Source organism: Frankliniella occidentalis, unplaced genomic scaffold (genome assembly GCF_000697945.3).
Source record: "Frankliniella occidentalis isolate FOCC.00 unplaced genomic scaffold, Focc_3.1 Scaffold638, whole genome shotgun sequence".
NCBI lineage: Eukaryota > Metazoa > Arthropoda > Insecta > Thysanoptera > Thripidae > Frankliniella > Frankliniella occidentalis.
The window spans coordinates 49,483-61,906 of NW_026267753.1; the positions used below are offsets into that span (position 1 = coordinate 49,483).

General features: G+C 46.7%; 2 protein-coding genes and 1 long non-coding RNA gene across 9 annotated transcripts in view; 1 reads left to right on the forward strand and 2 right to left on the reverse strand.

The window, feature by feature from the left end:
• On the forward strand, nucleotides 1-701 carry LOC113210428 (uncharacterized). 2 transcript variants are annotated; one of them, XR_008012195.1, is made up of 3 exons: nucleotides 1-13; nucleotides 99-272; nucleotides 353-701. It is a non-coding gene; the product is annotated as an uncharacterized LOC113210428 (long non-coding RNA). The 2 variants fall into 2 exon arrangements; XR_008012194.1 differs by lacking the exon at nucleotides 1-13 and having other exon boundaries at nucleotides 98-272.
• A 52-nt stretch (nucleotides 702-753) lies between these two features.
• LOC113210426 (serine/threonine-protein kinase N) overlaps nucleotides 754-12,424 on the reverse strand; it is a 16,381-nt gene continuing 4,710 nt past the window's right edge. The window contains exons 1-15 of one of the 6 annotated variants that reach the window (XM_052275472.1): nucleotides 8,442-8,637; nucleotides 8,079-8,354; nucleotides 7,829-7,991; nucleotides 7,661-7,748; nucleotides 7,417-7,582; nucleotides 7,055-7,319; nucleotides 6,630-6,838; nucleotides 5,998-6,189; nucleotides 4,730-4,888; nucleotides 4,467-4,646; nucleotides 4,214-4,365; nucleotides 3,916-4,135; nucleotides 3,718-3,825; nucleotides 3,495-3,635; nucleotides 754-3,416 (exon numbers count right to left, since the gene is read on the reverse strand). In XM_052275472.1, coding sequence (XP_052131432.1) covers nucleotides 3,273-3,416; nucleotides 3,495-3,635; nucleotides 3,718-3,825; nucleotides 3,916-4,135; nucleotides 4,214-4,365; nucleotides 4,467-4,646; nucleotides 4,730-4,888; nucleotides 5,998-6,189; nucleotides 6,630-6,838; nucleotides 7,055-7,319; nucleotides 7,417-7,582; nucleotides 7,661-7,748; nucleotides 7,829-7,991; nucleotides 8,079-8,294 — 2,403 coding nt within the window. In that variant the 5' untranslated portion in view covers nucleotides 8,295-8,354; nucleotides 8,442-8,637 and the 3' untranslated portion in view covers nucleotides 754-3,272. Of the gene's footprint in view, nucleotides 3,417-3,494; nucleotides 3,636-3,717; nucleotides 3,826-3,915; nucleotides 4,136-4,213; nucleotides 4,366-4,466; nucleotides 4,647-4,729; nucleotides 4,889-5,997; nucleotides 6,190-6,629; nucleotides 6,839-7,054; nucleotides 7,320-7,416; nucleotides 7,583-7,660; nucleotides 7,749-7,828; nucleotides 7,992-8,078; nucleotides 8,355-8,441; nucleotides 8,638-12,424 lie in introns of those variants that run through there. The other 5 variants (XM_052275470.1, XM_052275469.1, XM_052275468.1 and 2 more) reach the window with 5 other exon arrangements.
• On the reverse strand, nucleotides 8,778-12,374 carry LOC127751639 (uncharacterized). Its single transcript, XM_052275473.1, has 2 exons — nucleotides 11,393-12,374; nucleotides 8,778-10,274 (listed from the first exon to the last, which is right to left on the reverse strand). The coding sequence occupies exons 1-2, from the start codon at nucleotides 12,134-12,136 to the stop codon at nucleotides 8,823-8,825; spliced, it is 2,196 nt and encodes a 731-aa protein (XP_052131433.1). The 5' UTR covers nucleotides 12,137-12,374; the 3' UTR covers nucleotides 8,778-8,822.

The following is a 12,424-nucleotide window of genomic DNA, read 5'->3' on the forward strand; positions in this document are numbered from 1 at the left end:
GTAGCACTTGCGGGTATGTATGGTGAAAAGTAAAGCACCACTATTTTATTGTCTTATTTATTTTCAATGAATTAATTAAGTCAAAATTCGCATTTCAGCATTGAGTGATTCAGAAGGTTGTGGAGCCTCATGTTCAGGTAGTAGTTTAGACCAGTCTATTTTAGAGGCCTCTAGACCTCAACAAGCTCCACTGCCTGACTATGGTTTAGATGATCTTCATTCTGATGACTCCAGTGGTGAAGAAAATAAAGTTTTGCCATGTAGAAAACGAGGTAAACAACTAAACAGCTTTAGAGTTGAATTTTAACTCTCATGAGTACAATAATATTAATGTTTCTTTGTGTTCCATCAGCACGCGGAGCGAGTCAGTATTAAATTTGCAACATGAAATCTCTCACTCACAAATGTTTACGTTCTTTGTTAGTGAGAAAAGTACACCTGATCTCTCCAAGTTATTTAATGATATTGATAAACGGTTATTGACTCGGCGTTCAAGTGCAGTTTAGCATTCCCCTGGAAAGGAAAAGCTTGCCTATTCAAATTAATGATTTGATAATGTTAACAATTTACTAGTCACTGAAGTGGATGTGTCTAAAGTTTTATACTTAATTGTACATGTACTTTAAACAATTAAGAGTTATTTTATCAAATTTTGTAATTTTAAAAATAATTGTACAATAATATTTATGCATTTGAAAGTACTAACTGCCATATCAGTTGTAGGGCAAGGGTCATTACTCAAATTGTGAGGAATTGACTACTAGTACCACTCAGGATTTTATTAACATGTCATAATATTTACAATGCATGTCTACATACTCAAAGAAAACAAAGAATATTTCTCGCACATATAACTTCATTGAAATTTTCAGACTCTCAACCTTTAATAACGAACATGCTGCAAACCAGATTAATGCCATAGTCCTGCTAAGCACCAACATTTAAATTCCAAGAAGATATACAAAGTATGCACAGACAGGCAAGATTAGAAATAAGACAGGAATTGAGGTCTTTTGGCACACACACTTAGAGCAACATGGCAATAAGCTGTTAAAGACAAGAGATAAAGCAAAAATGTGCCCGCATTCAAAGGATAAGACCTAACATGATTTAATGAAACTTTCTATTGCAATATATTTGAATATGAGCAATTGCCAAACAGTAACATTATGTTATCAGGTTTCACACATTTGGGTACTTCCTACAATCACAACACAACCATTAGTAATAGGATAGGATTTCATTTAAGAACAAAGTTTGAATCATAAATAATAATGCAAAATTAATCATAGTGTTCCCTATAAAGGCAGTACATGAAGTGACTGAATAGTCCAAGCATTGGTAACACAAAACTATTTAATACAACGCAAACATGCTACACATTAGCACACAGATATGGCTTTTATCACAAGTTGGGGAAGAATGACCAATGATAAAAATATTGGTTACCTTGGTAATTGACTCCAATATGTGTGATTTGAAATACTCACATAATATTTTGGAGACCACTTGCTTCAGATAATACAAAGTGTTAAAACAGTCATTATTAAAAGTCCTGGTTCAAGCAATCCACTTTTTTTCCAGGCGCACACAAAACATCATCCTCAAAACTGAGCAGATACATGTGATGAAAATAATTTTATCTTCAAATTCACAAAAATGATATACTGAGCTATAAATGGGTCCCAAAGTTGAGTAAAAAATTAAATATGGAAAATACTTGGCATTTGAATTGATGTGAAAGAAAAAAGCATGTACCAAAACCATTTTCAATGAATGGCGAACCTAAACAACCTTTGGAAGACAAAAATAGCAAAGGAGTTAAGGATCAGGAACTACAAAAATAAGGAAAATTATGGTATACCGTAAATTCTTTTGCAGATGTATCAAGCTGTCATAAAAATTTGTAATGGTTTCTACAATGCTAGGTGAAGAAAACTTTAATATCATCATGGCTCATACAAGATCAAATATCCTTGGATATTTACAGGGGTACAGATAGTTTTCTTCAAATTTTAAAGGCGTAACTCAGCCAAGAGGCCAGAATGACATCACAGGCCATTAACATATTGCTTATTTCATGCAAAGCTTGGATAAAGTCTTACTCAAAGTAAACACCCTATGTGTTATAACAAGTTATATATAGCGTAGTACAATTTTAAGTAAACGAAAACAGAATTACTGGGCCATTAAAAGCAGCAAATATATCAGTCTATTCAAGGCACTGCTCTAACATACAAGCCTTTCAAAATGCACTTAAAAAATATGTATAATATATGAATCCATTTGCAATATGATCTAATAACATGGAAATTTACTTTAAAACAATGATACAAATTTATAAAATTGCTAGAGCTTTACTGCTCAGCGTATTGCATAAAGATAAAAGTAACAACAATCATGACTTACAATTAAGTGCCCACTTGTAATATGTACAAAAACAACCTGAATTAGTAAAAAAGCACACCCTGAATGGTGTGTTAGATATGAATTATGTAGTTCATGTGCTTAAGAGCACAAATTTCATAATGATTGCAATATGTAAAATTGTACAGTAAAATAATGGGACATCTGTCCTTTAACAGCATTCTATGTTTCAAAATTAAGTAGCACTATTACTTATTCAGCTCAGTTTAAAGATGTTAGGCCTACCAGATAGTCAGTACTCTTAATTAACTCCATTTACAACTGAGCAATAACAATTTTTTAATTACGGTACATTTTTGATATTTACAAGTGTGGTTTGAGAACATTAATTCTAGGTTTAATGCACTGATAAGGTGTTTATTATTTCTACTAAAGAGACACAACAAGAAATTTACCCATTAAATGCAGCACTATGTGTATATTCTAGTACTGCTCTCAATTGTGATATTGTCCTCCAAGGCACTTCTCTGACTCAAATGAGTCTATCACAGAGACTACTCTATGGCTCACCCCTCTATTTTAAAGGTAGACATGTAGCATGTGGCTACCTGCTTATTATAGGCAAACTACTGAGATCCTGTCTGATGGAACCAAACTTAAATGAAAGTCTGCCACCATCAGACACTTGCAAAATAAAACAACAACAAAAACCCTGCCAATGAACAGAAGACCCAATTAGAGAATGCAAGAGAGTTCTCTATATAATACTGTTAAAGTGAGTAAAAGTTTTAATTTCAATGAAATAATGTACAATAAAATTCAGACAGAAAACAGGAAAACATTTGAATTACAGGGTTTGCTTTGGAGAAATTAACCAGTTAAAGGTTAACCCTACTGCTACAGAGTTAACACCAATCAGCCATATATGTAAAATCTCGGAATAGACCTTGCTCTTCATCTGTCAAAGGTCTAGGCTCCTTAGGAGGAGTTAACTGAGGCTTTTCTGATGTAAATTCTTCATCAAAGTTGCTCACATCTTCAGAACATGACTGTAGTGAAAATATACCAAACATTTAGGCACATTCAAATGTTAAAACCTTGAATTCAAATGACAAGCAAGTACTTACAACAGTAGGAACAAATGGTGGCTTCACTCTACGTAATAATAAGTCATCCCAAGCTATGTGTCTGAAAAAGGCTTGCTTTTTCACATCTTCAGCATCTCTTTCACTTGAACCCAGGCGCCGTTCTGGATTCTTGCGCAGCAGCTGTTAAAATAAATACAGCAACTTCACATGTCATGCAACAGCCAAAAACTGGAATGTGGGTGCAACAATCTGTTATAATTACCCTTCTCATAATTGCTATAGATTCAAGAGAAAGGAAACGTGGGTAGCGAACTTCATCATTAACAATTGAATCAAATACTTCCTCTTCATCATCCCCAGGGAACGGTGACTGAAATTTATAGAAAATACGGTCAAATGCCATAAAACATAGGTATATGATATAAAATCACTGATAGACAAGACTTATAGACAAACTTACCTCTCCAACCAACATCTCAAAGATAAGAACCCCAAGGCCCCACCAATCCACAGCCCGTGTATATGAAGTCTCTGTCAGCACTTCAGGGGCTAAAAACTCAGGAGTACCACAAAAAGTCCCAGTTCGATCTCCAAATCCCATACCTTCTTTGCACAAGCCGAAATCTGCTATTTTCACATAGCCTTCAGTGTCCAGTAGAAGATTATCCAATTTCAAGTCACTAGAAACAAGATACAGACAATCTATATATTTCCAAAATGGCAGTTTTACATTGTGCTTACATTTTATTTATACTTACCGATAAATGATTTTACTTTCATGCAAATATTGCAAGCCTAACACAACACAAGCAGCATAAAAAATGGCACGGGGCTCAGAAAACACATCAGCATGAATGTGCATCATTAAGTCACCTCCAGCTGCATATTCCATGACAAAACACACATGTGCCTGTTAGAGAAAAAAGGGGATTAAGAAACCAATTGAGAAAATAATGAATTCATGACAGAAATATATCATATGATAAAATAAAATAATACATGAATTTCTACCTCAGTTTGGAAACAGGCAAAAAGATTGACAAGGAACGGATGGCGCATCTGATTGGCAACTTCAAAAATTCTTTTTTCTGAAAGAAGTGACTCAACCTCATCACGTGCAATAATATCACCTTTCTTTAAAGCCTTGATAGCAAAGTATTCTCCCGTGTTGCGATACTGAGACAGTATTACCTAGAAAACAAGAAAGCACTGAAACACTGAAACTTACAGAAAGGTGAAAGAGGAAAACTGTTTTACAAACTGACGTCTCTTACTTTGCCGAAGTGACCTCTTCCAAGTACACTCAATAACCTGAAATTTTCCAATGACATCCCTGTAAACTGAGAGTGCCTACGTGATTCATATGCACTGTCACGGTATTCCAAACCGCGGGCAGCAGGGCGCCTGACAATTTCCGGCTCATCGTAAACAACCTGAGAAAATTAAAGAACAAATTAGAGTTTAATTAACAAATTCCATATTCAAAAATTGGTCAAGTGTTTCAAGGAGCCATAGAGAATGCCACAGAAGGGAAAAACGGCTGCAGTAAAAACTTCTGTAGATCAGCACATAAAATATCATGCGCACAGCAATACAATTCTTAAAAAAAAAAAACTTCTACAAAAGTGGTGTGAGATCAAACAAACACAAAAAGCACAAAAATGTAGTAAAAATTACAATAAATTGTTAAAAAACTAAGAGCCCCCTCCCCCTCCTCCCTTCCATAAACATACAAAAACAGAAGCAGAACATGGGCTGACATAAAAAGAATAAATGACACATAATAGTTAGACAATGGCAACACTAAAGTAGAGTAGAGACTATAGCAGAACAAAACAGAGGCAAAGGAGCAGAGCAACACTTAACATCAAACTGCAAATCACAAGTACCCACAAAACAAATTAATTCAAGGGGAATTCCATATTGAAAGGACAAATCAGAAAGGCAACAGTCATGCAAAATAATCTACTAATTTCTTCCCGTGGAGAGACCCCAAACACATTTCCTCATTTGAATTTATGGCCCTTGGTCCTGCGCGTGGAGTGAAGGACAAGTCCCTTGCTGAGTAAGAGGTAACCTCGACTCAACTGCGCAAGCACAGGGGGCTGGCCTTGTTTTTAACACTTTTCTTCTAGGTTGACCAGGGGAGGCCTGAGCCAGCAGGGTTACCACTTGGCATCGGCATTATTGACCGCACTCCTCCTTCGGTCCAATCAATCAATACATATCACTCAAGAATAAAAGTCCTGATGATTAAGATTGTCGATTGTGGTCCAGACAAGTTACAGATCTGGTCTAAACTTGGGTTTGAGTAAGTCTAATTCTTAGAAACAGGAATGATGTGCACAGCATGCTTTAGCAACCAAGATATGCTGAAGTAATTGAGGCGTAACTAACTGAAAATAGGGACAGATAAAACCGAGAGCACCTAAAAACCACTTTCATGCTCTCTGTGGTCCAACCAACAAACATGCAGGGAACTCTGGAAAGCCATGCTAGAAAAAGACTGGCTTATAAAATCTTCAATCACTGAAAGTGATACCTCATCTTGGGGGAATTCTACGACGGGTTGGGGTGAGGGAGAACGTTGATGACTTGAGTGAGCAGGCTGTTGCTGCTGTTCAGGACCAGGAATCGATAGAGGCCGAATAAGAGGTCCACTGTGGTGCCGATGCAGATGATCAGGAGATCCCTCCTGGTGCAGAAAGTCAAACTCCCGAAGTGCATTCTGTAACTATAAATAAGTGCAACTACCAGTGCTGAGAGACTAAAGTCTACCACAAGATCTGACCAGTGCTTCCTTGAAAGAGAAAGGTGTTCAAGAGGGTAATCGAATCCTATACAACCTAAAAAGTGCAACAAAAAATAAAAAACATTCCAAGTTGTAAAAGAAAAATACAAAATGATGAAGGCAATAAGAGTAGTTGGAAGGAATGTCTCCTTTGCAGCAAACAGAATCACAGTACCACACAGAAAATAAAAAGCAACTTAAAAGTGGATATAATTATCATTATCTTTGGTACAAAAACCAGTGTAAAGAAACTTCTATATTCATTCAACACCGCACCCAAAATCCGAAATAAGACATTTTGATCTGCAGGTACAGACGGCACAGTGCCCAGAGACTACCATTAAAAAAGCAAACAACTGGTATCAATGGTATCAACTGCATACCTCAGGATCAAGCCTCGGTGGTGGTGGCGGCGGGGTGGGAAGCGGAGACGTCCGCTTCTTGTGGACCATCTCTGGGGGTAGCGGGGGCAGCACTGCAACACCCAGCCCAAGTGGCCGTGCACCCGAGAGGCCTGCTGTTTGTGGATCAGGAGCTTCTCCAGGAGCCTCTGCTTTATCTTCCACAATGGTGGCATCCAAGGGTTCCACACCTAAAACCAAGAGACTGAATGTTAGTGCAAGGGTGAGTTTCTCTTCAGAGAACATTAATATCATGTTGAAATAACACTGTGGCTCCCAATATTGTTTCAAAATATTGAACAATATCATGCAAAATCAAGAAAACTAATCTATGATCTTCAAAGACAGGGAGGAATCCCACAAGAGAATATAATGAATAGCTTTTAAAAGAATAATTAAAAATCAACCATTTGAATGTCTAGTTCCATTTTCTCCCAGCTTCAGTTGTCGGACAGACCGACCTGATGGTGGACTTTCAGAGGCCGAACGAGAATTTCCATGGCTGTTGTTGTTTTGAATAGATGGAGATGAGCGTTTTAATAGACGCCCCCAAGTTGCAACATTGATATTCATTTGAGTTGCTCTCGGGAAGTTTTTCACTTGCTGCTTGAATATCTTCCGTTGCCGGCGTAGTTTTGGCTTTCGTGATATCATTGGGTTGAGGAACTTGATCTGAAAGTGGGATATTAAATGAAAATAAGGCAAATAAAAGAATTCAAATAAAAAACACATGTAATAAACAATCTGAGGTAAAGTATATGACAATCACCTCGGCAAAGAGAAGACCCTGCGGTTCTAGTTGTAATGCCATGCCATGTCTAATGTCATCTATAAACTCTTCTAGGCGTAGAAATTTGATGGCACATAATGAGCGCCAATCACGCCAATATATTCCAACTTCTAGTTCTCTTGATTTGTCAAGATCAATGGAGAATCTGATAAAAGGGGAAATGTTGTCAATACCGATTTATGAAGAAGCATTTGAATTTGTAATAATGGTCATTTGTACACACCTTTGATCCCATGCTTGCTGTGAGCAAGGCCGCCAATTTGTTTGGGCAACAGTTTGATTATCAAGCTTGATCACAGCCATTATCTCATCTTGAAAGAAAAAGGAGAAATTGAGAAAATATAACAATGTAGCAGCATGTAGCGGAAATGTTTCAAAATTATAGACTTACTGCTAGTTTCATCTTTTATGCTGTATGATTTACTTGAGCTCCTTCCTGTAACACCCTTTACAAATGATCTAAGGTCTCCACTTGGACTGGAAGTAGTGTCCTTATCCCTCCGAGAACGACCGGGTACCTCTTCTAACAAGTCTTGGCAGCCCATCAAACGAACCTAGATAACAATTAAATTGTTAATTTTACTAGCAATGGAATGGATGTGCATAAAAAAGAACACATACAAGCAAATGTAGAAACTCACTTCTAATTTTCCCGTTACAAATGCTGCTCTGCTCAGTGACTGTGACCGGGTTCCTATGCTATTTTGTTGTTGTGGCTTATCCAGCATGTTACCATCACGGAAAGGCTGCAGACTAGTGTAAGTGACAGGTACAGGACTGGCAGCCTGGGCGTTCTGCAGTTCCCTCTTCAGTTGAGCAGCTGCTGGGGAGTCAGGAGGCAACTCAGCTCTTCGCATTTCTAATGACTTACGCAGAAGATCCAGCTTCCGACTTGATTCTGACAAGCTCGCTTGTGCCTATGACAATCACATAATAATTATAGTAATACATCCACACACGGGCACACTTGAAAATAAAAAATCAGATTGAGTGAGGCAACTCACCCACCAAACTGGAACTCCTCACTTACAAACCAAACTAATCTGCCCAATGGGAGTCCAATTTTAAGCAATCAGCTAGACAGTATACACTCCATGACTATTCAACACTTTAAGTTCATCCATTTTTGACAGTAACCTAAACAGATTGACTCCACACTGCAGATTAAAACTTAATTGACCAGGAAAATAACACACCTAAAAATATGGAATAATTTTAACAGTAAAGAAAGGGGGCCATGAAACACAAAGACCCCCCCACCCCACCACAAAAGTACAGACAGAAACACCCTATGAAGGTGAAAAGTAGAAGATAGCGAAACAGTTCCACAGCTATGATGATAACTTGAATAACAGAAGCGGGCGGCATGGTTTTCTAGCTTCCAATCACACAGGTGTCCCGAGGTCGGAGCCCAGATCCTGGTGCAGGTGGTCCGGCGGCATGGAGAGTCCTCGCCCGGCCCAGGGCGTGGCCCAGGGCGCCCCGGGGCCCAGGTAGCCCCACGCGTCGCCGTCCATGGAGCGCGCGCGGCCCTGGGCGCGGGCCTGAGCACGCGAGCGGAAGTGGTGCGAGCAGCTGTCGCACAGACACTCGGGGTTCTTTGCCGGGCCGACGTGGTGGCCGGGGCGCCGCAAGCCCAGCACCGTCCCGAAGCGCAGTGCCGTCTGCTGGGTCCCGCAGAAGGGCGCAAAGGCGCTGGCCGGCAGCTTGCCCGGGAGGCCGCCGCCGCGACCAGGACCAGCCTGGGAGAACGGACCGCAGCTCAGGGGCCTGGCCAGCCTGGCCAGGGGGCCTTCCTTGTCCGCCGAACCCTGCACAAGGGGTGTGGCCGGGATGGTCTTGACGAGAGGAACAGCCGGGCGAGCGGGCGCTGCCGCGGGGGTGGTGGCGGGGGCGCGCCGCACCGTGTCGTCTCTCTTGAGCCCGCCGCTGGCCGCACTAGTAACGCTGGCTGCGCTCGCGGGCCTCGACTGCGTCGAGGTGACCGAGCATCGTGATGAGTGACGGCCGAAGCTCCACGCCATTTCGCTGCCCGAGCACGAGCACGAGTCCGAGTCGGTGGTGGTGGTCGTATCCTGCTGCTGCACCTCCACGGCCCCGGCCATGGCCGGGTGCTCGTCCAGGAAGCGCTGGAAGCGCTGCACGCGCTGCTCCTGCAGCTGCCTGCGCCGCTCCAGGCGCTCGTCGTGCGGGCAGCGCCACGTCCTCGAGGCCCAACTCTTCTCCTTCTCTAGGATGCGCGCGCGGTCCAGAGAGTCGGCGTACTCGAAGCTGTCGCTCTGCGTGATGCTGCCCGTGATGCTGAGGGTAGCCAGGCTCTGGAGGCTCTGAAGGCTCTGAAGGCTCTGGAGACTCTGAAGGCTCTGGAGACTCTGGAGGCTCTGCAGGCTGCGCTCCGTGTTGGTGCGTGACGGGTACAGAGAGCTGAAGCTCGACTCGCGGCTGCTCGCGTCCAGCGGCGTGTATCGGCAGGCCTGCGCGCGCCGCCCGCCGCCGGGCTGCAGGGCGAGAGGCAGCGCGTCGCGGGCCTGCCGGGCGTGCACCACGCGCACCCCTTCCGACTCGAACACCGTCTGGGGCGAGGCGTCCGAGTCCAGATCGTCGGCGGAGCTGCTCAGGTCGCCGTCACCGTCCTCGTCCGAGCCCGTGCAGTACACGTCGATGTGCACGGTGCGCGGCGGGCGCGCGGCTCGCGACGCTGGTGCTGGCGCCGCCACCGCCGCTGGGGGAGGAGACATGACGCCGGGCTGCGGCCGCGGCGGTGTGGCGGGCCGCCCCCGGGACTCGGGGCCACCGCGGGGCCACCGCGGAGGGGGCGGCACCCGAGGAGTCCAGGCCTGTTTCAAGTCCATCGACGATTAGTCCCCCCTCTCCCAGTCGCCGAGTGCGTGTACATGTACCGTTCAGGGTCGCACCCTCGCATCGCGTCACCGCCACCGCCACAACAAGGCCGAGAGTGTAATATGGACGCATGTAAATCGATCTCCGACAGACTGCCCTGCTGCCTTCCTCTTCGCACCATGTCGAACACGAGTAGCGTCAAACCCATAAGTTTCAGCCAAGCGTGCAAGATATGTACTCGGTCCGCCTCGCCTCGTCTGTGCGTAGGCGGGCGGGAACGCGGCGGCCGCCCTGGTGAGCTGCCAGTACGTGTGGAAGGGGGGGGAAATGGTGGGGGTGGGGGCTAGCTAGCTTCAGCTGGCTACATCCCAGCCCCTCAAGGCACCGAGACCGACCGGCGTTTTAACAGAGGCAGTAGGAAAAAACAGTCGCGGAATTTCGCGTGATTCGCCATTGCTCTGCGCTTGCCTAGGGTAAGATGACCAATTATGGACACCTTAACACGTTGAGACCCAGGGGGAGGGGGGTATCAATCACGTGTTATTGTGACCATACGTGTGGTCACGTGGGACTCAACGTGTTAAGAGATGGATCTGCCCAGTGATGGAAACCCCTCTTTCTTGGAATGTAAACAACGGAGCGCAGTGGTTTCGCTTATTATACCACGGCAGTCTTACTAGCACATTAGTTCCGTGCCAAGATCGTAAAGTGACGAGTTTGGCTGCAAATCGCGAGAAGTGGCCATCACTGGTACAGTGTCCATCACTGGGCACCTCACCCTACGTCATTCCCTTCGCAATGCGCCGACAGCGACAGGGCGATAGGGGTGGGCGGAACCTCGCAGGCGGTGACAGGTACTCCCACCCCACCCTCTACCCCACCCTTCCGCAAACGGGCGCGAAACTGAACGTGTCATGTCCTTGCTGCGTGCGACACATACCGGCGCGATAACGGGCGCCGCTGCGGTGTGGGACCTAACGTGGGGCGTGGCGGCCATGGTCAGCGCGGAGGCGGCAGGAACAACACCAGGGCGGCACTGTCTAACGGCGAGACCGTGTCGGGAGATGAGCAGTGAGGCAGTGGCAGCGGTGCGAGGGCGCGAGCTGCTACGCACCTGGTCAGTGTCCGTGTCCGTGCAGGTGCTCGCCGACAGGGTGGCGGGCAGCGTGCGGTGGCGGCGCGCGGAGTAAGCCACGCCACGCCCACCGCCATTGCGGACGCCGCGGAGGGGCGTGTGCGAACTAGAGCAGTCCGACGGCGGGGCGCTGCTGTCCTCGGTGGCGTGCGTCTGAGAGGCCGCGTCCCGGACTTCCCTGCCGTAGTTCGCCGCTGCTGGGAAGATCCTCTCTGGCGGCTCCGGCGGCTCGGGGTCGGCGGCAGCGACGGTAGGTGGCGGCGAGAGCGGCGGGGGCGGGTAGGGCGCGGTGCACAGCGTGATGCTGCAGGTGCTCTTGCAGCGCCGGCCGTAGACGGCAGGCTGGCGGCGCGCCGTGGGGGCCGCGGGGGCGTACGACGCGGTGGCGGAGAGCTCGCTGTTGTAGCCAGAGTCCTGACGGCCGTGCACGGCCGCGGGGTCGGGCGGCGGCGGCGCGCACCCCGGGGGCGGTGACGTCGTGAAGAGGATGCTGCCACGCTGGAAGCCGTACGCGGGGTGCGGCTGGCAGAACGGGTTGCTCGCCTGCGGAGGCGGCGAGGCCACGGGGTGCGGCGGCGGCACGTAGGGGCGCCACGAGCACTCGAGGCGCACGCCGTCCTGGCCCAGCGGCGGCATGCTCACGCCCCGGACAACAGACGACGCCGGCGCGGCGGGGCCGATCGTCAGCTGCGCGTGCACCGCCCACTCTTGTGTCAGCGGCATGGCGTCGTCGTCATAACGGCCCGGACACACTTGGACGAGCGACACGCAGCCAGCGCACGGCGGGGGCGCGCTCCGAGCCGACACTGCCCCTCGGCGGCGGGCTCAGGTCCGCGCGGCAGCGCCCCGCCCCTGGCCCCCTGGGTGCGCGCCAACGCGCAGGCCACCGACGGGCCGACCCGCAGGTCCGCTCCGCACCCGCACCTCGCCAACGGCATGGCGTGGCGCGGCGCGGGCTATTTGCGTCGCGCCACGCTGGCCACCGGCGAGCCGACAACCACCGCGTCGGGG

What these genes read in the sequence shown, in the direction of transcription:
- LOC127751639 (XM_052275473.1), bottom strand. Translation starts at nt 12,136, where the DNA reads ATGCCGCTGACACAAGAGTGGGCGGTGCACGCGCAGCTGACGATCGGC. An exon ending in CGGACACGGACACTGACCAG is followed by an intron (nt 10,275 to 11,392) that starts GTGCGTAGCAGC and finishes GACTTGAAACAG; the next exon opens with GCCTGGACTCCTCGGGTGCC.